At 55.0% G+C, this 24658-nt stretch overlaps 1 protein-coding gene across 2 annotated transcripts in view; it reads right to left on the minus strand.

Moving 5' to 3' along the window:
• Positions 1–2654: 2654 nt before the first annotated feature.
• CAMK2A (calcium/calmodulin dependent protein kinase II alpha) overlaps positions 2655–24658 on the minus strand; it is a 33856-nt gene continuing 11852 nt past the window's right edge. The window contains exons 4-19 of one of the 2 annotated variants that reach the window (XM_053956454.1): positions 24011–24065; positions 23697–23762; positions 22083–22155; positions 21630–21732; positions 21041–21124; positions 20355–20449; positions 19847–19969; positions 19014–19097; positions 17661–17703; positions 15901–15941; positions 11324–11356; positions 10188–10236; positions 8828–8903; positions 7926–8020; positions 7342–7579; positions 2655–7135 (exon numbers count right to left, since the gene is read on the minus strand). In XM_053956454.1, coding sequence (XP_053812429.1) covers positions 7347–7579; positions 7926–8020; positions 8828–8903; positions 10188–10236; positions 11324–11356; positions 15901–15941; positions 17661–17703; positions 19014–19097; positions 19847–19969; positions 20355–20449; positions 21041–21124; positions 21630–21732; positions 22083–22155; positions 23697–23762; positions 24011–24065 — 1253 coding nt within the window. In that variant the 3' untranslated portion in view covers positions 2655–7135; positions 7342–7346. The remainder of the gene's footprint in view (positions 7136–7341; positions 7580–7925; positions 8021–8827; positions 8904–10187; positions 10237–11323; positions 11357–15900; positions 15942–17660; positions 17704–19013; positions 19098–19846; positions 19970–20354; positions 20450–21040; positions 21125–21629; positions 21733–22082; positions 22156–23696; positions 23763–24010; positions 24066–24658) is intronic. The other variant, XM_053956453.1, reaches the window with a different exon arrangement.

Raw genomic sequence — 24658 nt, forward strand, 5'->3', positions numbered from 1 at the left:
GTCAGGGTGGCTCTTCCCTGTGGTGTCTGGCAGGGTTGGGGTGATTTGAAGGGAGAGAAGAGATGGTGTAACCTGTCCCTCATGTGTGCAGGATGTCAGGGACAGGTTTCAGCTGGACCCAGTGTCCAAGGAGGACCTGTGTCTATTGCCAAGGGAGATCCAAGGTATAGCCCCAGCCCTGAGTGCTGTTTTTCCCAGGGAAAGGAGAAGAGCTGGGTTTCAGTGTCTGTGTGTGATTTGGGGTAGATCAGCCCATGTCCCACCTACTGCTGACACTGCTGGCCTGGGGGTATTGGTGACCTCCTGGATGAGGCTGTTTGGACCTGATGCTGCCAGTCCCCATCATCCCAGTGTCATGTGTTCCTTCTGCCATGTGCCATCAGCTCACCCGTAGCTGTGTGACACAGCCCCTGCCTGGGTTATTTGGAGGGTGTTCAGCATGGAAGAAAGGCACATCTAGTGGGGCACAGCTCCTCCTGGTCTTTTTCCTGCAAATCTTTGTTCTGGTAAAAGACAAAACCATAGGACAAAGAGAAAAATTAGGGTCTCTGTCTGGATTATGGATGTGCTCCTGATGCACTGGGTCCAGCACTGTGGCCTGAGCCTCCAGGGTGAATTCTGTCAGGAGGCTGCAATCTTCTTCTTTCCCTCCAGTATAAGAGATTTAATTATTGCCTTTGCCCCTCCAAGAGTGTAGGATCAGCTCCTACACCTTGTCCTCCTGCCTGCTCACCTCCTCTTGTCCAGGGATGCTGAGCTCATTTCCAGATAGCTGTGCCTTTCCTTTCTCCTGCAGGACCACTGATGACTTTCCCCATCCTCCTCCCCATACCCCACCATGGCTGCAGCCCGTGGGGGCGATGGGGGTCCCCCAGCTCCAGCTACTCCGAGTGTGTGGCTCTGGCAGCACAACTGTGAAGCACCTTCGACTGCTGGCCCCAGGTTAATCATTAGAGTCCGGCCATAAAAGCGTGGCTGATGGAAAGCTCAGGCCATGGCGGCTGGGGAGCGGGGAGGGCCTGCCATAAACATTTATGGCCCCAATGAATCCCTTGCTCTAACCTTGACACTATTTACTGAGCAGGAGGCCTCTGGAGGTCACGGTGCTGCCTAGCCATCGCTGTGGGTGCTGGCCAGGGAGCCTGGGCTGGGCTGGCCCCTGGAGGGGCACACACAGGGGTCTGTGTGGGGTGATGGACTCCAGGGTTTCATGATGGTGCCGCCGGCCACAAAGTAGGAGAAGAAGAAGCAGGAGAACCTGACGCCTTCCCACAGCATGAAGCTGCTCTGGGCTGACCAAGATGGTCCAGTCTCTGCATGTTTCTCAGGTTTTCCTACCTGCATGGGGTCCTACCATATTCCCCAAATCCCCAGCGTGATCCTGGGATCCTCAGGGCTCTCCTTTGGTAGCTGCCATCAACCAGCACTGTGCTGCAGAGCAACGGGAGGGATGGAGCCGAGGCTGTGCCAGGGATGTGGTCGGGAGGCAAAGCTGGCACTGAGGGAGGACACCAAGGGCAAAAGGCAGTGGGGCAGTGGCACATCCAGAGGACACATGTCCTGTGCCAGGCATGGCTGCCCAGGGCTGGGGGGGGACACAGCAGCGGGAACATTCCAGTGCTGACACCTGCCAGACCTGAAGCAGATGGCAGAGATGGGGGGCAAGGGGGCACCCCAGGGCCTGGCATGGAGCAGGAACAGGGAATGTGGCAGCCTGACTCCAGACCCCCTGAGGTACCAGCCCACCCTGCATGAGCAAAGCCCAGCAGGTGCCCCTGGGAGCCCCCCAAACCCTCCCTGGACTTAGCTGGAAGTCCTGTGTCCCTCACCCTGTAGCATCAGCTTCCCCTAAACTTCCCCAAATTGCCCGGTGGGCACCCCCACCCCCCATCTAGCTTAAACACCTGCTGGGGCCTCCCAGGCAACTGCAGCACCCCAAGCCCTGTCCCTGGGAAAAGGGCTGGATGGCAATGAGCTGGGTCGGGGCGTGACACTGAGCTCTCTGAAACCCCAGAGATGCTGAAGACCAGGGGTGGGCAGTGTCCAGAGTACCAGCATCCTGCAGGCAGCAGGATACCTGCAGCCCTTGCCCAAGGCCTGCTCTCAGCCTTGATGCTTTCGAGGACAGGAGTGCGGTGATGGAGGGACAAGGGGGTGGCAGACGGTCTGAGTCACTGCAGTGACGGAGAATCATCCGTTTCCATGCTCAGAAGTTGGTAGCTATTTATTGCACTTGAACACCAAGAATAAAACTGACACTCGCCCCCCCTCCCACACCCACCCCGCTCCCAGTCCCCCCCCCACCGCCCTCCCCAAACAGAGCATCCGATTTGAGCAGTGATCATTCTGTTCACAGCCGCAGGTTCAAAAAAGACAAAGGAAAAGGAAACAAAACCTATCCTCCCCCCCCCCCCACCCACCCCCCTCCCCAAGTTCCCACTGAATCCAACACGGTCACACTGCTCAACAGTTCGAGTGCACTTACAAAAAGAGAAGAGAAAGGCTTCAGCTGCAACCGTACAGACGAACAGACACGAGGGGACAGGCAGCGACCCCTCCCTGGGGCTTGATTTTTTGTTACGTGACAAAGCTTGGTATACTCTTAATTATAATATATTTTTTGCAATCATCTTAAATAAATATTTCCATAGAGATTTCCTGTAAGTATATATATTTTTATATATATATATAATATATAAGAGAGAGAGATAGATCTCATTTTCTTTCCTTAAACCACTGTTAACATATTTTCCCTGCTTGTCCAAAAAATGTTACAAAAGCCCTAAAATTGTGCAACAATTAGAAAAAAGGGACAACAATCCAAAGAAGGAAGGAGCCACTCGATACAGTCCCCTCCACTGCTCCCTCTCTCCCACTCCCTGTTGATGACCTTCAGGAGGGAAGGAGATTCAGACGACTCTGGTGGCAGAGTGGCCACCAGCCCTGGTGTCCCCACAGCCTGCTCACATCTGGGTTTCGCTGTCTGATACCTTGGGACACGGGCAAGGGCAAGGTCCCTTCTGGCTGGAGGATCTGTGCAGCATCAAGAGTGTGGGGTACACCATAACCTGTCCTATGGTGGGCAAGAAGGGTCAGTCTGTCTCCTGGGGTGATGAGAGGATGTGATCTCCTGCTGGCAGACACCTCTTGGTCCATGGGGCTGTGTGGCTGCCCCCTCACACATGGCACTGCAATCCCACCACGGGCTGCAGAGCCCACTGGGAGCTCCAAGTGGGAGTAGATGACTACTGCCTGCTTCAGCTTCTGGAGATCCATGGGGGCATCCATGGGAGGAGAGGCAGGTTTGGGGTCAGACAAGGATTTGGTGCCTGGCAGAAGGGGCATTTCATGCGGGTTTGGGGGGGGAAGACAACTCTCCCAGTGGTGTCTGGCTGGGGTGAGGAGCAGGGTGCCTGCTCCTCTAGCAAAGAGCAGAGGCCTCTGTCTTCCAGAGGGGATGCATCAGCAAGATGTGAGAAATTATGATGTTGCCAGAGGACCTTGGCAGTCAGGAAGGGAAAACAGGCAGATCCCAAACCCACCTGTGGAGCTGGGAGCTCAACACCACTACAGCAAGTGCCTCCAGTTAGACATCCCCTGTGGTCTGGGAGAGGTGGAAGAGAGGATGAGTTTGGAGGACTTCTGAGTTTGGTTTGACTCAGGCACCAGGAGACCAGAGGAGAGGGGTTCTGTCTGTGCCAGGAAATTAAATGTGCCATAGCCTGATCTCCAGCCTTGAGGCCAATGGGACAGGAGGTCCATGGTGGTAAACTCTATCCCAGCAAGGTGGCCCTGTCCATGTTGCTTATTAGGAACATCCCTGGACATTGTCATTCCCAGAACCATGGTGGGATTGCTGGGGTAATGCCCATTTGCGTGTGTCAGGGACAGTGTCAACAGCTTAAAAGTAGAGATGTAACAGCAGCATCCCTGGCTTTTCCAGCCAAAGAAGAATGGTGGAAACTTATTTATATAGCTTTCCTGCAAGTTTAGGAGAAATCAGCAAATGCGAAGGAAGACAGAAATGGATGTTTTCCATGAATACTGAAAGAAAAGGTGGAGGTCCATCAGTGCTAACTGAGATGCTCTGGAGATACAGGAACACGCTCTGGAGAAGTAGGGCAAGGTAGGCAGAGACACCAGGCAGGACAGACCCCTAAAGTGCAGGTGCTTAATGCTGCCACGTGGGCATGTTGGGAAGTTGGGTCTTCCTTGGTCAGGCTGCAGCTTGACTGGAAGACTAAAATGAGTTTAAACTTCAGACTCTGCTTGCCTTGCAAAGGAGTGTTGCAAGGACATCCAGCCGCCTCCTGGGGAGATGACCTTAGGGAAACCTCAAGGAGGAGAAACTCCCTCCAAAAAGACACCTCAAAGCCTTCCTGGGAGCCAAGATGCTTCTCCCTAGAAGTGACTGTGGGTTCTCAGTGAAAAGAGATTGTATCTACCCCAACTTCTCATCTGTTATTCCCAGGGAATCCCAGTCCCAGTCCTTTCTCCAGTAGCAGCTGCTGGAGCAGCTTCACCCTCACAGCCCATCCAAGGTCCACAGCTATCAGCAGCTTCAAAACCAGGCTGTGATGGCATCTGCCCTTCAGCCTCCATGCAGAGCCCTGATATGATGTCCTCCATCATCATCCACTTTATACAAATTCCCAAAAATCTTCTTGACACCTGGAGAGCTTGGACATTAGAAGGTGGATGACACTGACCACAGCCAGCTTCAGAGCCAGCTCTGGAGAGGGAGAGAGAGAACTATGAAAGAGCTGAGTCCTTCCTTTAAAAATTAAAAAAACTTCAGCACTACATGACTACAGGAAGAAAAACAGATTTGTAAAAACACCCAAACTCTACCTTAAAAGCTAATCCTTTCCCTGCATGGATTTCCCTGCTTTGGGGAACTCTTGCAAGCCTATGGTGCACAGGTCCACCAAAGGCATGGGGAACCCCATGGGCACCCATGGATCAGCTCTGTGATTTGCCCCCAAGAAGGCATCTCCTACATACATCACCAGCAGCCACCGCACTGCTGGCACAGAGGAACACACCAAAACACTTCTCATGGCCTCTCCGTGCCCCAGCAGTTTAGATTTCTCCCCCTCCATCCAGTGGGAAAATATTTTTGCAGTCTGCAAGGATGCAGCTGCGTTTGGCATGGTGGCCGTCCCTGCCTCAACAGAGAGCAAAGCATTCAAAACCACTGAAAAGGCAAAATACACACTCAGAATTTACATGGAGGAAACATTTCCTCTTTTTTTTTTTCCTTTTTTTTTTTCCTTTTTCCTTTTTTTTTTTAGGTCCAAAACAAGCGGTTTTTGTTCGTTTCTTTGTTTTTCAACACACGCACTGTCTAGAAAGTTAAACACCATGCAGACGAAGAGAGTGGAGCTAGAAAGTACCCCGGGGCAGCAGTGCTGCAGAAGCCTCACATCAGTGAGGAAAGAGGCTCCAGTCGGAAAAAAGAGAATTTGAAATGGAAGAATTGCCGGAAGAACACCCACCCTCGAACCTCTACCTGATGGCAAAGAGGTGAGACTAACCTTCCCCTTCCCGGCCATGTCTTCTGTCCTGAAAGCCACATGCTGGTGGCACTCCCAGAGCCACCGCTGTGGTTTGCCCTGCAGGAAGACCCATGGGGTGCAGAAAGGTGCCACGGCGATGTGGGTGTCCCTGGAGATGGGTGCCCCTGGAGGCGGGTGCCTTTGCCACCCAACGCTGCGGGACAGAATGGGACAAGCCACCACGGTGTGAGAGGAGGGGGCTGGCAGCCGTGGGACCCCTGGTAGGAGCATCGTGGCAGAACAACCCCACTTCAAATGTAAACGCAATGAAAAACAGCAACCCCTGAAAATCCCCCCTCCCGCCCCACTTAAACAGTTGAATGCTTCTAGTTATTACATAAAGATCCATTTCAGCAAATACTCAAAATCAAGTTACGAAATACACGGTAGGTTGGTTTCTTTTCCCTATAAAAAGGCATGCGCTCAAAGGAGAAGACAGCGAAAGGCTTGCTTGTTTTTCTTGAAGCACAATCAGATTCTGCAGTTTGTCACTAAAGCTTGCATTCCTTGTTGTCGCTGGAAGGAGTCCCGTGGGCCATGGAGGTTTGTGCCCCGAGCCAGCAGCCAGCTTGGCTGCCCCCATCCCATCCTAGGAATCGGGAGCAAGGGAACGCCAGTGCTGTATGTGGGGGGCAGGGGTGGGTGCTGGGGTAAAGGACCCAGGCTGGGTGGTGGGTGAGGAGGAGGGTGCAGGGGCGATGCTACTGCCCGGACATGGATGGGAGAGCCCCAGCTCCCGTCTGTGCTGATGGGAAGCAGTTGTCATTCTCCTCCTCTCTTCTCCCAGCATCGCCAGTCTCTGCTCCAAAGGGAGAAGGGAGGAAGAAGGGAGAGCATCCTTCTTGGCACAGCAGTTGGCTCCACAGCCTGGAGCCAGGGTGCAAACCTACTTGCTCTCCTGGGAATGAGCCAGCCTGTGCTGGGAAGAGAAAATTAACAGATAGTCTTTACTCACCCATCCAAACATGGCCCTCCTTGCACAGGTATGCATGAAAAATGGACTTGGCAAATGGATTGAATTGCAGTTCCCTGGACGAGGCTGCTGGGAAGCAGGAACTCAGGTTGGGAGCAGGCAGGAGTCATGGCAGCAGACAGGGACCTTGATAGCAGCAAAGCAAAATCCACCAGCACGAAGGGAGGATGCAGCAGAGAGCGGCTCAAAACTGCCCCCCTCTTCCTCGGAGGGCTTCCAGCAGAGGTGGGGATGGAGGTGGATGATGAGCCCAGTTCAGGAGATGTGCTGGGTAGTGAGGAGTCTCACCGACGCTATGCAGCCGATGAGGGGGGCCTGTACACCGGCCAGATGCTTGGGTTTAAGTTCATGGTTTCTCTTTTTCTGGTTCATGCAGAGGAAGGGGGCCCAGCACCATGACCCCGGCAGGGTGGGGGGTTTGATGGGATGCTTGTGCTGCACTGGCGGAGCTGTCGTGTGTGTGCGGTGAGAAGCGAGGGGTTATTCCAGCGGGAACCAAGCAGCAGAGCCAACAGCCAAAGTCCCGTAGGTGAACATGTCGGAGGGGGTCTCCCCTTGGTAGTCAGTCAGTGACAAACCCAACACGGGCAGGACCACACTTCAGCTGCAAAACACAACCCGGGAAGAGCCGGAGTTTGCTTTGACCATCCCTTTGTCAGAGCATCCCTCTCCCCGCTGCTATCTCACAGCAATCAGCCATCTCCCCACTACAGATCCTCAGGAGAGGATCCCACGTCCTGTGAGCCCCAGCGCTGCAGTGTGCCCACACCAGCCCTCCCTATCCCTTGTGCCCCACCCCTGGATGCTCACAGGGCTTACTGCGGTAGGACCGAGGGCGCGCCAGATCTGTGGAAGTGAACAATCTGCCATTTGCCATCCCGGCGGTGCCAGATGCGGGTCTCCTCAGACTGGGCAGTGCGGGGGATCCCTCCAGAGTCCACGTACTGCGTGATGCGAATGTAGGCAATGCAGGCAGACTCGTCTCCCATCAGGTGGATGTGGGGGTTCAGGATCGTCGTGTGCACGGGCTTGCTGTTCCGGGACCACACTGGTGAGGGACAAGCACAAGTGGATTTAGGAGTTTGGGTGGCTCTTGCTCAGGGTGGCAGCAATGTTGGAAGGGGAGACACTTGTGTTAAGCTCTCTGCTTGATGGGGCTGAGTAAATGCTGTACAGGTGGATTCATGATGGGTCCATCTAGAAAACAGCTAACCCAACAACCTCTACAGATACCTGGCCCCAGCTGACCTAACACCCCCTGCTGGGGTCTTCCAGATGAGCCAGAGATGCTCCCACAGCAACCCTAGCCCTATTCTCTCCAAAAAACTGATGGAGGTCAAGACAGGCACATGGGAGGTGGGAGGGGTCCCTCAGAAAGCAAGTGAGCTGCTTACGGTTTTCAAAGTAGAATCGGTGGAAATCCAGGCCTTCCACAAGGTTGCCCAGAGCCTCAGGCTCAAAAGCAGTCATTCCAGGGTCACACATCTTCCTGGGGAGCCAAGAAAGGGAGAGAAAAGGGAGAGGTTATCTCACCACTTCTGACATGAGAGCCTGAAGTGCCCAAATGCCTCCTGCTGGGGATGGCTCCGTCAGCCTGAGGCTGAGGAGTGTCTGCACCAGTGAGTAATTCTTGCAAAAATCTGACCTCAACCCTGCATTCTGCCAACACACCTCCCCTTCTGACCACTAACTGTAGCCAAGGCCCCACCAAAGAAGGGTGCCTTCTCCATCAGTCACCCTCTGCAATTAAACATCCTCAAACATTGTCATCTTCTTTACAAGAAAGGAAGACATCAGGGAAAAAGCTCGTATTATCTGCTCTGTGTCAAAATATCCCTGCTGCGGCAGGGATGACAACCTGTACTCACTCAGACATCACTAATTACATCAGCCTTGGACACAGAAGAGGTGTACTCTGAACAGCATCAGCTCAACAAGCAGAAATCATCTACACTTCAGAGCAGCCTGTGGCAATCTGGATATAATGGATTCCATGGATACAAACACTTCTTTCACCATAAGTCATGTTTACAATTATTCCTCTTTCTGCAAACCAAAAATTGGGCTCATCTGTGACAGTGAGACCAGAGAATTGCAGTCAGCTGAGCACAAGAGCAGCATCAGGCTTGCAAACTGGTGTCTCCTTCTTCTCTTGGATGGTCTCCACTCTTCCCCACCACATCAACCTTGTCACCCTGCCCTGGGCAGCAGTAAAATCTCCTGGGCAGCACTGTAAGAGTGAGAGACTCCAGCCTGGGAGGCTGAGCCCTCACCCAGCCCAAACCCACACACTCACGTGTAGGACTCGAAGTCGCCATTGCTAATTGCTTCAATCAGCTGCTCTGTGACTTTAATGATTTCTTGCTTCCGTACTGTTGGTTTAAAGAGAAAAGGGAAATAAAAGGATAAAACAGACCAGAAATAGGCACCAGTGTTACCATACTGGTGAGAGTTCTTTATGTCATCAGAAACAGACCACAGGATGTGGGGGGACTTTGGAATCTGTACAGGGAAAAAGCAGGAGAGCAACTGGGGAGAGAGATGTGGAGAAGGGCTCTTCATCTCCAGATTTTCAAAGCTAGGGCAAAACTGAAAAATGCCTGTAATTTCCTAAAGAGCCAAAAGGTTAATCACCAAGTGGGAAGCTACCCTCAGCCCAAAAGTTGGGAAAGGTTGGTCTTGGCTGAAAAACCTTGCTAAGCTTGGACCCTCTACCCCATGGACTCACACCAGAAGCCAGCTAGGGCAAGCTGGACCAAGGATGCTCTCACCTTCTTTTTGAAATGGGAGGAGAACAGGTGAGTGACATGTGCAGCCACCCCAGGAGATACAAGAAGGGACCCTGCAAAGGGCACAGAACTGTGCAGCTGCTGCCAGAGATTCCAGGCACTGCCGGTTCATCTGGGAAGGGATGGGCTGCAAGAGTGTCTTTGGGGCTCCCAGGGATGCAGGAGGAACTGTCAGAGGTAACCCCGGGCTTATTAACAAAGCTCCACTTCAAATGCAAATTGGCATCATGCTTGACTTTTTTTTTCCCTTGCATTGTGACTAATGAAAGGAGAGGGAGCGTGTTCCCAGGAGTTGCTCAGAAAGGTGAGGGAATCTCATCACTTCCTGAGCACCACCTGCCTCCACATCCAGGCCCAAGGAGCCCCTCTCTAGGAGGACAAGTTGTCCCACTAGCTCTCATGTCAGGCCAAAGTCCATTTTGCTTGTGTAGAGATCACTTCATCGAGAGACTTTACAAATTAACACGGATAAATTATTCCCTGGGTTATTCTTAGAAAGCTGCCTCTGGCAGGCAGGCAGGCAGGCGGCAGACAGGGATTTCCCCTGGAGGCTTTTCCCAAAGGGAAGCTTATTTTAAAAGAGCAGCCAGGCTGCTATCCCTGCAGATTCCTGCCATTTCCACACCTGCTTTCAGGGAACATCCCTGTTCACGGGAGCACCTCACTCCTCACCAGCAGTGCCCCAGCTGCTCGTGTCAGCAACCCAGCAGTGAAACCATCTGAGGAGTTACAGCAACTTCTGATGGGCCCTGAGGCTTGATGGTGGTGGGTTGCCACACTGTGGCAAATATCTCATGAGGAGTGGCCAGACCTATGGGCACCCCTCCAAAACAACCGTCCCACCTTCCCACTTGCCCCCATTGGTACCTTTGGTGTCTTCGTCCTCAATGGTGGTGTTGGTGCTCTCCGACGATTCCTGAGCAAAGAACAGAAGGGAGACATGGGGTGGTGAGAAGAGTTTTCTCCCCGTGACAGATGGTGCTCGTGTGTTCGACAGCCCCCCGAGTCTGACCCCACAGCGCTCAACTGTGCCAACAGACAGAAACCAAGGAAAACGCCAGCAGGTCCAACCTGTCCTCAACCACAGCTCTAGGGCAGCACTGGCAGAGCCCTCCCTGACCTCCACTCCTTGTCGCCAAGGGCACAAGAGGTGGGCTGTGGAGGGTCTCGTAGGAACGGCGCTGCCTTTCCTACTGGCACCTGTGGGGACAGAGATGGGGCCAGGTCCAGGGGCCATGTGGTGGGTTCCTAGGAGCGTTGCCGGAGGGGCAGGGAGAGGGGCTGTGCAGGGGTGGAAGACACCATGTTGACTGTACAATAAAGAGAGAGATGTACAAATTAACAGCGAGAAGGAGCTGGGATGAGAAAGAGGGGACTGTGCAGGAGTGAGAGAGACCACACTGACCGCAGAGTAGGGAGAGAAATGTACAATAAAACAGTGCTTCCAAGACCCACATGGACCACTGAAGGCTGAGACACAGCTCTCTCAAGAAACAGCTGAGCACTACACAGATCTGGGGGGAGAGGGGTACTGACCCCCCGTCTCTCTCCGGGAGCCTCATCAAGGCAACTCTGCTAGCGGAGCTAGAGCAATGGCTCTGCTAGCTCTTCCCAGCAGAGCCTTGCTTGTGTATTACCCAGAAGACCCCGATGTAGGTTGGCAAGGTGTCCCATGACCATACAGTCCCCGCAGAGGCATGGAAGGTGTTTCTCCAAGGCTCCTTGGACCGATGCAGCCTGCAGACCTGAGTCAGGAGAACTGGGAGAAACGGCATGAGAACCCATCAGCAAGAACCAGGGCTGGCTGCCCACCAGCTGGTGGCCAGCAAGTGCCTGCACCAACCCTGTTAATGGGGTTTGTGGGTGATACGGCTTTGAGGATGTTCCCTCCAACCCCGCTGTCCCTTCTTCCCTACCCCGAGGTAACTTCCAAAAACGGGGGAAGCTGGAACATGTGGAGAGGCCCAGCAATATCGGCATTTAGGAAGACGAAGGACACTCACCATTAACTGAACGCTGGAACTGGACTTTCTTTTCTGGAAAAACAAGGAGAAGAGATGGAACAGGAAGAGACACAGAGTGAGAAAGGCTGAGAGCAGCACATGAAAGGCAGCAGCTCCTGAGCCACCCTTCTTGGTCCTCATGGGCAAACGAAAGGCGCAGAGGGACTCGTTGCTCCTGTGGGGACGTGCCGCTGGCTGCAGTGCTGGTGGTGACTTGCCAGCTCCCTCCCCGCATTTCTGCCAGCACTTTTCTCTCCTGACCTGCCACAATCTCTGGGGTTGCTCATCCCAAGGACCTGGCTAGTCCAAAAGGGAATCCCTAGGAGCCATTCTGGTGGCCTGTGACCAGGCTGGCAAGCTCACAGGAACAGAAGCGGGGTACTGAAAAGCTAAGGCAGCTTCACCACAGCCCTGTGCCCAGTGTGAATGCTCTACTGACTTCTCTGGATCTGCTCTGGGTGCATCTGCTGATGGCACTGACTGCTGTGGAGACACTCCTTTAGCTTTCAAACTAGACCAGCCCTAAGCTGGCTGGTTTAAGGCCAGAAAGGCGTTAAGCCCTCAAGGCAGGCCCACAGTGTGGGAAGCAGTCCTGAGCACAGCTCCAGTGCTTTAAATCAGGACTCCAAAGAGAAGACCTGCACATTTATCTCCATCCTTGACCACTACTGCTAGGCTTTAAGGTTTTTGAGTTGGATCACCCCATGTCCACTCTTCTGCTTGCAATCCCAAACTACTTCTGGACTCTCCTTCCTTACTGTGCTCTGCTCCCCATCTCCATCTTTAATTTAGCTAGGAGACAGGGGGACATGCCTGCTGACCTCATACCCCTTCTGCACCTCTGGCTCCCAGGGTATGAATCCCAGTGTGCGTCAGGGAATACCAATGTGCAGAAATCAGAATCTGCAGTGCCAAATAACAAAGGGCTGTACTAACATGTTTAACAAGGCACCAGCTGTGCCTGCCCTGCAGAGGGAAAAGCACACACTGTGCAAATCTCTTGGAAAAGTCCATAGAGAGACCCATTAGGGTGCGTGGGTGGGCTACAGCATAAAAACTGATGATATCCATTCTCCCTCATTGCTCCTTTCACATCCTAACTGACTCCCACCAGCATCCTCAGTGAGTTTCCCTCTCTACTACTGCTGCTCTCCCCTTCCTTGATAGGTCATAGAATCATGTAATCACAGAATGGTTTGTGTTGGAAAGGACCTTAAAGATCATCCAGTTCCTAGACCAGGCTGCTCAAACCACCATCTAACCTGGCCTTGGATACCTCCAGCGATGAGGCACCCACATCTTCTCTGAGTAATCTGAGTCCCAGTGCCTCAACACTCTCACAATAAATAATTTCTTCCTTATATCCAATCTAAACCTGCCCTTTATCTGTGTGAAGCCATTCCCCCTTGTTCTATCACTCCATGACCTTGTCCAAAGTCCCTCTCCAGCACTCTTGTAACCCCCACTGGGCCATCTGTCAACTCTCGCCCTTCCTTCACTGACAAAAAAGATGTCCTAAAGGGCAGAGTGAGCTGTGGTATTTTGTCAGGAACCTCATGGAGAAAGGGAGCCACTGGAGCTGGGCTGTTGCAGGAAGGACTGACAGCTTCTGCTACCCAAGGACATGAGACGGGGCAGCAAACTGCAGAAATTTCAGACGCAACAGAATGCAACACAAAGCAGTGACCGCGTCGAGTCTGGACATACAGTAACAGGATGCAACACGGGGCAGTGAGCTCATCAGCTGAGGACGGGACAGGATGTGACACGGGGCAGTGATTCCATTCGTTTACAATGGGACGAGATGTGACACTACACAGGGCAGTGAAAGTATCATAGCTGCTGGGACCAGAGGACCTCCCATGGATCCCAGAGCAGGGCTCGAGGGGGATTTCTGGTCCCAGGAATGCTTTCAGTAGGTGAGGAACTTCCTCAGGAGGTTTTCGAGCCATCTGAGCCTGAGCTGGCACCGTGCTGGTGTTGGAGGGCTGTTCACACAGGCCAGAGGGCAGCTCCAGCTGCCTGCTGCCCACCAGCACAGCTTTGGGCAGGAAAGGCAGGGGTGGCTGCCTGGGATCTGCCTGTTCTCATGGAGATGGCCAGTCCAGCACGTTACTCCAAGTGGGGACACCACTCTCCTGTCACCCACACCACGTGGCCCCGCTCTGAGCAGGCAGGACCATTCCCTTCCCACTGTGCCAACCACTCAAGGCAGGATTCCAGGTTCCTACCTTACTTTTCCAGCCAGTTAAAAAAGTTAACACTGCTCAGCAGTGTCCTGACATCTGCTGGTTGCCCAGTGAGCCATTAGAGCTTCACCCAACACCCAGCCTCTCCGTGCCCCCCTGAATGAGTTACGCTGCAGGTTCCCCCAGGCTGAGCATGGAAATGAGAGGTGGGAATGGTTACGCTGAAGGTGGACAATGCAAGGAAGCTGTTTGGAGTGAGCTTGTCTCTACCTTGTCTTCTCCTCCTGCACCTTCCTGGCTATCTAGCCATCTCCCCTTTACTTGTTGAAAAAGGGGCAATAAAAAAGCAAATTCATTCTCAGAGCTTGTCCACACTCTTCAGATGAGTGCTGGTGGGTAGGTTGCACTCGGAATGAGGCCTCATGATCTGCTCCCTTCTTGCCAGCAAGGCTGAGGGCTGGAGATGCAAACCAGCATCTCTGATCCTGCTCTGAAACCAGACTCTCCTCACAAAGTTTCAGTGAAGAGCCAGAAGGATGTTCACCCAAACAAGCTATTTCGCTACAATAGGAAATGCCTCTTTTCCCAGGATAATGTCTGCCCTCAAAGCTCCTTTGAAGTCCAACAGGGAGCATCATTACCAAGTTGGGCTGGCAAATAGTTGTCTACCACAACACAGAAATTCAAGGCTGTCTCTTTTTGCTGGAAAATTAGATTCAGGACTGTGCCTGATGAATACTCTTCATCCAGCAATCTCTCCTTTATTAGCTTAAAAATGCATCTTCTGTTTGGCCTCACCTGTGCTCCAGCAACTTGTACCAAGTTAGCTCTACCTGTGGTGTCACATCTTAGGTGACTCTCAGAAGCAACCAGGACCTCAGAGCAGCAGAGGACAGGACAGCAGTGGCTAGCACATGGGGTGTTGTGACTACCATGGGATCTGCCAGCACCAGCCCTATTCTGTTCTGGGAGTCTCATGATATCCTGACAGTCTAAAGTAATGTCCTCTCAGAGCCATCCAGGTCATCAGCCTCATGCTGCAGAATCACACTGCATGGCCAGAATGGCCTCTCGTGGAGCTGAGCCCAGGTTTGGAGGGTTGTGGATGGTCTCAGTCCTTGCAGGCTTCTCCTGTCCCAGCTGCTGGGTCTGGGAGAGTGAGAGAAACACATGCCATCACTAGACTGTCAGCTTCACCAACCATTCGTACTGAGGAAGGAAGAAGCTGGCTGAGGGCTCTGCTCTTCCAAAACCCTGCACCTGTCAGCCCAACAGTTGGGTCCCATTAAAAGGGTGGGAGAAGGTTCTGTAGGTTCTCCCAACAAAGGGCCCCTATGGAGGAGGAAGAGCAGCCACACTGCAGTCGGGCTCCCAAAGCTCTGCCTGACGATGGAGGATGTCACCACGATGGAGGATGTCACCATGCCAGCTCTCCCTTGCTGAGTGATCCATTGTATTTATGAAGGGAACAGGTAAGGAGAGAAGGACCCTCGCATGGATCATTCCTTCCTGCAGGAGGAGTTTAACAGAGCTCAATAACCATTGCTATCTACCACATCTCCATGTTACCAGAAACAGCAGAATTTTGCTGCCTCCTGGAGCCACCTTGTCCTGGAGCAGAGCTGCGGCCCCACCTCAGAGGGGCTGATGAACCCGCAGGCTCTGCAGCCCAAGAAACAAGATCCACCAAGCACCAGCTTGTTTTAGGAGCATCACCAAGCCATTTACTCTGTTGAAGCACCACCATGTTTCTTTGCTGTCTGCACTGGGCACAGGGGACAAGCAGCACTGTGAAGGCGGTTAAAAGCAGCCACGTGTCACCCAGCAGCACATCAGCCCTTGGTACAGGATGGGACAGGAATTGGGACCAGTCTCACCAGCTGCAGCAGGACCTCCATGCTGAGCGAGCAGGAGATGAGGCCACCCATCCCACTAGATAGCTGCTGTTGGAGCCATGGTCCTGGGCTGCAAAGCTGCCTCCTCCTGTCCCCTGTCCTGGTCCAGCCTCTGCCTCTCCCCCTCCCTGGGGGCAGCGAGGGACAAGCGCATGTTGCCGGCAATGAAACAGCAGCGAGCTCCCGCAGCGCACCCTCCAGCACCAGCCCACTCCCCTCGCCCGCTGCGCTGCAAAGCCCCCTGTGCACTGCCTGTCCTGGCAGGAGCGCAGCCGGTGGCACGGGGACACACCGGGACAGCCGAGCCAACAGCTGCCCTTTAAAGCGCTGGGTGTAGCAGGGACTGCCGGCGCGGCGCGGAGACCACGGGCACAGCACGGAGAGCCCACGGCCAGCAGGGCACGGAAACGCTCACCGCCGGCACGGCACAGAGACCCCCAGCACCGCCCAGCAGAGAGGGGCAGGCAGCACAGGGCACCGCGGCTGAGCTTACCTTCACGCCGTCATTCTTCTTGTTGCCACCACTTTTGCCTCCTGGAGAGAGGAGGAAGGAGATTAGCAGAGCCAGGCAGGGCACCAAGACCAGGAGGGCGAGGATCAGCAGCATGGTGGCGGGTGCCAGAGCGGCAGGACCCCTCGGCCCGGCTGGTGGGGTTCGTCTTCTCTCCAGCAGTCACCGGTGCAGCCCGTGGGAGCTCAGGGGCGACCTTGCCAGCACTGTCCTGTCCTACCGCAGTGGCTCTTGGCCGGGGGCATGACCCGAGTCCTAACGTCACGCCAAGTCCCTGGGGCGGCTGGAGGGGGCAGGCAGGGCTGCCCGGCAGAGGCGGGCTCTGGCCGGGCGGTGCTGTTGACCCGGCGTGGTGCAGTGTGGAGGAATGGGCTGCCCGCCTGCCGCCCTCTAATTTTAGCCCCATGCTGCCGGGATCATGTGCTGCCGGCCCGCCGGCCCGACAGCTGCAAGCCCGCATTTTGACAAGGATGAAAAGCAGGCGCCTTCCCCTGTGCCCACCCACAGCTGCCGACAGTGCCCCAGCCCCCCCGGCTGCACACCCCACTCCCCTGAGCCCCCGGCGCAGGGCGGCACCGGTGGAGCCCAGCGCCTGTCGCCCGCCAGCCCTGCCATGCTCCCGGGCAGGGGACACTGGTGAGCCCTTGGGCCGTGCGTGGGACGGGCAGCACTAGGAGAGAGATGCTTTGAACTTCCTGCCTTTCGATGTTTCCTGTCCGCCTCTCCCGGCGTGGGGCTGACATCGGATCCCCCCAGCTGCTGGATTCCTCCAGCGCCCGCCACAAGTGCTAAATGTGTCAGCACGATCCCCCCACGACAAATGCAGATACCAGCCCTGGCCACAGCCCTCTGCCCGGGCACCTCTGCCCACCTCCTACACCTGACACTCGGGGAGCCTCAGCAAAGCACCCTAAAACATCCAACTAACCCCAAACAACTGCCACCAGCCAGCTCAGCAGCGTGCAGGGCTTGGCTGGTGTGTCCCAGCCCTGTAGCACCACTGCAGGGCCATCTCCAGCTGGGGAGGGCAGGAGGTGACAGCGGGTGGATGAGCCCTGCAGTCACACAGCTCCATTTGGTTCCATGCCTGGGGAATCGCCTGTGAGATCCCATACTCAGTGAGGTGTCCCCAGAGGGAACAGCTCTCAGGGAGGGCACTGGAGCAGAGAGCTTCTGCCTGCACTGAGACCTCTCCAGTGCACAGGCTGGGCTGCCATGCTCGGTCCTGTCGCCATGGCAGCCCTCGGGATGCAGGGAGGCAGGAAGAGAGTAGGGAATCCTGCAGGATTAGGATCCACCTGCCTGGGGAGAGACCTGCGAGATCCTGCTGCCATCTGCCTGCAGTGGTGCCAGGGGCCTTTCCCTACTCCCGATGCAGAGGATGCTCTCCCTGAGCCACAAACATCTCCAGTAGGACACAAAACCAGCTGCTTGAGCTCTGGCTGCCCCCAGCACTCACATCCCCACCCCTGCACAAGCCAGATGGTTGGATGCATACAAACCCCAAAACCCTAAAGCACTGTGGATCACGGAGCCTCAACCACACACTTTTTCTCTTGCTCCCAAGGCAGCAGCCAGCCTGGAGGTGCCAGGTGATCTCTCCTGGAGGAGCACCCAAAGCCACACATCCCCAAAGGCACAAGGCTGCAACCTCAGCCTCTCTGTGACACATCAGGCAAAGCCAGCTCTCCAGGGACCCTACAGATTTGTCCTGTAAGACGAGTCCCAGAGACAGCACCTACCGGAGAAGTTCCTGGTGGCCAGCATGGTGGTGAGGATGGCTCCCTGAAAGACAAGGAAGGCAGAAGGAAAAGGTGTGCTGGACCCTGGGCCCCTGTACCCTGCTGCTCCCCCCATCCCTGGGGGAGGAAAGCCCTGCTCAGCACCTGCTCCCCGGCCACTGGAAGGAAGGAAACTGGCCCACGGACTGATATTCTCCTCCTGCCATCAAAAGCAGCTCTCAATACCTGACTCCATATCCCCAGCACCATGGCATTGGGTTGCATTCTCTAAAACTGCCTTCCCTCTGAGATTAAAGGGATATTAAATATCTGCGGGGCACTTTTCATTCTCATACTACTCTGTCCTAGATGAAGCACAACCCCACTGACTGGGGCCAGCAGCTGGCAGCAAGGGGACCCACTGGGAGTGGAACCGGATTTAATTGTGATTAAAGCTGTGCCAGCTCAGAGCAGCAGGGCAGGGATTGCTCATGGGAGCCACGCAAAGATCACCACCACAAAACAACATTTGTAAAAATCCATCCCCTTTTCCAGCTGAGTCCACTAACTAGTTGCTAAGTGTATAATGAGATTACTTTGGACTAATTGCGTACAGTAATGGATTATTATTTTGAAGTGTATGCCTGAACTAATTTGATTATTTGTCTAGCTGAAAAGTAATAATAGTTTATAGCCAGTTTCTTTGCTTGATAATCTTGTAAGTAGTCTGCAGCTGTACTGCTCTGTGTCATGCTGCGTGCAGGCCTGGAGTGCTGATGGCTCAGGCTGTGGCACAGACCAGCCTCACCCCGCTCTGCAGTGATTTCCAGAGCCCATTCCCAGTGCCCTGCTGCCAGCTGAGGCTGAGCAGCACCCGGGAGATGGCTGCCTCGGGGAGGTGCTCAAGCTGGAGATGGTGATTTCAGAGGGGTCCAGGCTGTGGCACATGGCAGATTCTGAGAAGGGAAAGGCTGTGGGGCTGCTGGGGTGGGTGAGCTTTTTGTCTGTATGTGGATCACTTTATTCTTGGCTGCAAAGTGTCTTGGCCATCAGGCAAAGGGTCTCACTGTGCCTCTCAGGCCAGCCCCAAAAAGAAGCTATCTTGACACTGGCTCCAGTGGAAAAGTCCTCACCCAGTGTCTGGTATGACTCAGTGCTTTCCTTCACCATGGCTGTCTTTGAGCAGTTGGGAACCCCAGACAGATGAAGCTGTCACTACACTCAGCCTATTTCCCCTTCTTCACAATGGGGGTCCCCAAATGCCCATCACCCCCACACCACTGCTCATAGACACCACCCTGTTGTTTCCCACCCAGGGAACAAACCCACCAATGATCTGATTGTGCATTTAGCAGCCAGCTTGGACAGAGTTACCTTCAGCTTCCTCCGGGCATTGAACTTCTTCAGACAGTCCACCGTCTCCTGCCTGTGCATGCATGACGCCACGGTGGCACGGTGCTGAGGGGAGAGAGACCTGGCTCAGAGCAGTTCTGGGGGGAAGGGGCCCCCCAGCCTGGCTCTCACATGCTCACACACGTGTATGATCTCCCATGGCCAAGGCACAGGCCAGAGCTGCCTGCAGCAGCAGCAGCAGATAAAACTTTAATGGGCAGTGAGAGATCGAAGCTTTGGAGTCAGCAGGATCTGCTCTGGTGGTGGGGGTGTGTGGAGAACTGGCTGCCCCCTGAGTTAACCCCTTGACTGACCAGCCATGTTTAGCAATGTGCTCAGGGTTTGCACGTGTGTGGTTAAGCCCACAGACTCCTCCTGCCTTTAGGATCTGATTCAAAGTGAGAACCAGCAGCTGAAACAGCGGGATGCAGCGAAGGGTGGGGGCATTGCTGCTGGAGTGGATGGATGGATGGATGGATGGATGAACATGAGCCTATTCCCATTGCCTCTGAAGAAAGACCCCCCCAGCACAGCGTGACACTGAGAAATTAGTCTGTTCCCACCAGGGCAGGGAGCCTGTGTATCCCTCCCATCACCAGGTCCCCCAGGAACATGCTGTTTGCATTCACAAGCTTTTTTTCTGCTGTAAACCTCAGGGAAAATGCTGCTGTGAAAGCATTGAGAGGAACCCTGCCAGGAAACCATCTTCCCAGGATGGAGAAGAGAGCTGGCAGCATGTTTGATAACAAGTGATCCCCAATGAGATGTTCCAACTTGTGAATCCCCACATCTTTCTACCTTCGGCCCCAGCTCACCGATATCCAGGGGTGCTTCAGAGCCTCTGCTGCTGTGATGCGCTTGGATGGGTTTATGGTCAACATCTTGTTGATGAGATCTTTTGCTTCAGGAGTGACCGTGTCCCATTCAGGGGAGGGGAACTGTCAAAGCAAAGGGATGAGGGTGAGAGATGGCAGAGAGCCCCTCTGCACTTGGGTTGCTTCTCCTGCAGCTTGGGACAGGTTGGAGAAATGGTAGCCACTGGAAAGAACTGCCAGGTGGAAAACCAAAGAGCAGGAGTGGAAGAAGAAAGTTGGAAGGCTCAGGACAAGACCTGCCTCTCCCACAAAGTGGCCCTGAAATGTGCCAATGTGTGCACCTGGGCATGGCAACGAGGCCAATGCTCTGTGACCAGGGCAGAGGAAAGTAGTTGTACCTATCAGTCAGAATTTGTCTTGGTTGCTCTTCTAGAGCAGCAGGCTGCGAGGCATGGACAGCAGGAGAGAGAGGAGACTATGAAAAGGGCAGCAAGACAAACCCACTCACATCGTAAGCCCCAGCCTTGATCTGCTGGTAGAGTCGGTGTTGGTCTTCATCCCAAAAGGGTGGGTACCCAACCAGCAGGATGTAGAGGATGACACCTGCCCAGGAGAGGAGACGGGATCAGTGGGAAAGAATTCATTGCTGGCAGCAGGAGCACACACAGCCTGGGGACTGATCAAGCTCGAGCAGAGAAACAGAAATTAGGGAAACATGAAGATTTGCTCACTGTTTAAAGAGCAAAAGGCTTGTTGGTGGGTCCAGTTCAGCACCTGGGGAGGTTCAAGGCTCTGGCAGCCACCAAGCAGAGCCCAAAGTGGGTGCCCTGGCAGGGGTGGGTGATGCCTCCTCCCCATCGTGGATGGAAAAAGGTTCCCCAATGGCTGCAACTGCACGGAGGCATTGCCTGACTCCACCAGCACCACAGGGAAAAGAGGCAGGATCTCGCCTGGCTGGGAGCTTTGGGTACATAACAAAGAGGGTGATCCTTCAGAGAAGGGTGCCACTGGATTGGGAGAGAGTGTGTTGCCCAGGGTGATGTGCCACCTCCTGGGTAAATCCTCCACCCTGACTTCTCTGAGGTGTGACTGGAAACTGCAACTTGGGACATGCTGGATGAACAGCCTGCCTCATCCCGCCCAGCCCAGCCCAGCCCAGCCCGCTCCCGGCATTCCAGCCCCGGTCTGACTTACCGCAAGCCCACAGATCCACGGCTTTGCCATAAGGGTCCTTCCGGAGCACCTCGGGGGAGAGGTATCCCGGGGTGCCGGCGAAACCTGGGACAGACAGCCCGTCACGCCCGCGTCAGGCAGCCACCGTCCCGCAGAGCCCAGCAGCAGGGACTGCTCCCCGGGCAGGCACAGCGAGAGCCCAGAGTACTGGCACATCCCGACCCCCTGGGACAGACACCGACAGACACCCTCCCTCCAGAAACCTCTGTGACTCCCGAGGGCAGGGCAAACTGTGTTTTTGTGCCACTGCCAAAACCCGGTGGTGCCCAAGGCTGGAGTGCTCTGCTGGGCACTTCCAGCGCTTGGAAGAGGCTTTCCTTCCACTGCTCTGCCTCTGTTGCCGGCTTGTCCATCTCACCAGGACACCTCGGTGACTCACAGAGTCCCTGTGGAGCTGACTGCTCCACATCAGCCTGCTCATCCACAGCGCTTCCTGGGCTGGTGCTGCTGGGGCTCTCCCATAACCCTGGGCTCGGGGTCCTGGAGCCCCCCTAAGTACCACGCCAAGGAGGGCTGGAGGAGACCCCCGCCTCAGACCTGTCCTACTCACCAAACCACGCTTGCTGGTCGCCCTCCACCTCGATGGCGAGGCCAAAGTCAGCCAGCTTGACGGCAGCACCCTTCAGCTTGGATGCCAACAGCAGGTTCTCGGGCTGCAGAGGGAGACGGGGGTTGGAGAGGAGTGAAAACCCCTCAGGGGCTCTGCTGTTGGCAGGGGGAGCTTCCCAGCACAGCACAGAGGAAGATCTGGATGTGCTCCCTAACTGCTTTGTCCTGCTCTTTGTCCTGGTGTCCCCGGATCCTTAGGGGACCACAGACTGCAAGGACCTCCCTGCCCCACCTCCCCTGTATCATTTCACTCCGGAGCTGTCTTTGCTCTGTGGGTTTCCCGCAGCCCTGCTGTTTCAGCAGCCCTGGAGGACTCTGGGCATTGTTCCACAGTGCTTTGCATCACAGATGGAGTCCCCTGTCCTCCCACAGGCACTCTCCCTGCAGCTCCTACCTTCAGATCCCGGTGAACCACCCCCATCTGGTGGCAGTGCAGGACGGCCTCCAGGATCTGCTGGATGCAGTGGCTGTGGGAGAGAGGAGAATGCTCACACAAGTGCCCGGTGAGGCAGAGTTTAGTCAGACACTTTTATTCTGCTGCATTTCACCCCTATGCCCCTCTCCCCATCATGCTGCCCATCAGCAGCCCTGCAGCTCAGCTCAGCATCCCCCTCCACTGACACCCACACACCTGGGGGGGGCAGTTCTAACCCAGTAGGAACCCAACAGAACTATTGGACACCAAATAATGGTGAGCAGGAGCTTAGGGGACACAGCTGAGCCCGTGGGGACCCCACAGGAGCAGCACTGGAGGTGGGGAGCTGGAGACCAACAGGGGAACCACAATACCAGCAAAGATTTGGGCTCCAAACCCAGGCAGAGCAGATGTGCTCTGTGCGACCTTTGCTCCAGCTCCATTTCCCTGCTTTCCTCTAATGCATGTAGCTCTGCTGTGTCTGCTTGCTTTATATCCAGTTCATTACATTCCAGCTCTGCTGTGTGCGTGAGACAGGAAGGGAAAAAGACAGAGGCACTGATCACTGCTCCAAAACAGCTTATGTGCAAGGCAGAAGGTCTTTATTTACATGTATTTTATTTTATTTGTATGACACTAATAAGTGGATGGGCTGTAAGTGGATTCAGTGCAGGCAGCCCATTAAATGAGATTATTTTCTGCCTAGAAATAAAGGATATTTCCATGCAGAGAGGTAGTGTAGAGTTTACCACCTCCTGGACATACATACAAGCTATTCTTAGCCTGGAGGCTATGCCAAAGCTTGGGGGCACATTATATCTGGAGACTGGAGAGGGCCAGATCATGTCCCCTCAAAAGAGTGAGACCACTCTGGATGAGTGGTCTCCTGGATGAGCTGCAGGGACTGAAGGGGTGACTGAAATGGCTCTGCAGAAGGTACCTGGAAAGTGCCAGTGGGAGTGTGGGAGGGAGCAGAGCTCCAGCACAGCCTGCTGTGCTGCTCTGTGACTGCTCCTCCTCAGTGCTCCTCCTCAAGTGGCAAATGCCAGAGAAACACTTGCAGAGGGCTGGAATGCAGCTCCACGGGGAAGGAGTGACATCCGCAGGGTATCTGTGCTATCATGGCCCTGGCTGACCACCAGCCTGGTGTTGGGTTTCCTCCCTGCCAGCCTGGGGAGCCCTGGTGCCCCCAGACCAGGCAGTCCTGATGCCCCCAGACCAGGGAGCCCCCAACACCGTGTTCATTTACAGTGAGGTCAGATGCTGGCTATCCCAGCATCCTGAGGAATGAGGACGCTGTGGGCAATGGCTGGGAGCCATCGGAGTCAAAGTGGAGACCAGGCCTATGGCAGCACATGCACTTCTTGGCACATGAGTTGAGTGACTTAAAAAGAGCATTTCGTGTGGTTTTGGATTTCTTTTTTTTTTTTGCACCACAGTTCCAGTCTATGAGTATGTGTTGCAGAGTGGCTGTAGAATACGTCCCAGTACAGAAGGAGCTGGTGCTGCAGAAAACCAGTCCTCTAGGACCCTGGGAGAGAGCAGCTTGTGGGAGAAGGGGACACCTCCTGTCCCCTCCACAGCCTGGCTCACCTGGCATCCGCTTCGCTGTAGTACTCCCTGGCCACAATGTCCTCAAACAGCTCCCCGCCGGTGACCCTGCGAGAGAACAGGGGAGCTGGATTGACTGACAGCACACTCAGCCCTGGCGAGCCCCCCGAAAATGGCACTGCACCATGCATGGGGGGAGAACCGGGGGTGCAGCACAGGGACCTTCCCTCTGCCTGGCTTGGGGGACCCGAGTTTGGTTCAAACCCAGGCTGTGGGAAGGGCTTGGGTGAGGTGGAGGTCACGTCCCCCCGGGGGCAGCACGGAGCTGCCCGTGGGTTAGGGGATGCATTACTCACAGGTCAAATATCAGGTAGTGGTGGCCCTCTTCAGAGATGCTGTCGTGGAGCCTCACTGCAGCAGAGACAGAAGGGTTATGGGGTATACCTGGCTCCCACCCCACTCCCTGGGAATGCCTTTGCCCCCCTTCAGGCACAGGCAGGAGCTGGGGAAGGGCACAGCAGGGCCATTCCTCTTGCTATTTCCACTGGCTGGGTGGGGGTCCCTGCTCACCAGGGGACCCCAGCCATGGCCTCAGCCTGGGGCAGTCGCGAAAGGCTCAAAGATCACATCCAAACTGGGGACTGCCCTGGGGCTGCACCTGGCCAGGGTTCCAGGCAGCTGCTGGGCTATCTTGGGCACTGGGAAGGCTGCAGGCATGGGTGTCCCCAGTCCCATCAGGAGAGGTGCCCGAGCAGAGGGAGAGCTCAGCAGGGAGCTGAGCTGACAACTCTGGCACCCACGGGGCTTTTTTATTTTCTGCTCATGACCTTCCTTTTCTCCTTGGGAATCTCCACGGGATGAATTTCCCCATCTCCTGGCACCTTCTCCCCTTGGGCACACCCCTTGCCAGGTACAGCCAGGTACAAACCTGTCACCCTGCTGCGTGCTGGTTATTCAAGCTCAGATCCCTGCTCACACTTAGCAGGCAGCTGTGCAGCAAGGAG

This window comes from Vidua chalybeata, chromosome 15, assembly GCF_026979565.1.
Source record: "Vidua chalybeata isolate OUT-0048 chromosome 15, bVidCha1 merged haplotype, whole genome shotgun sequence".
Classification (NCBI taxonomy): domain Eukaryota; kingdom Metazoa; phylum Chordata; class Aves; order Passeriformes; family Viduidae; genus Vidua; species Vidua chalybeata.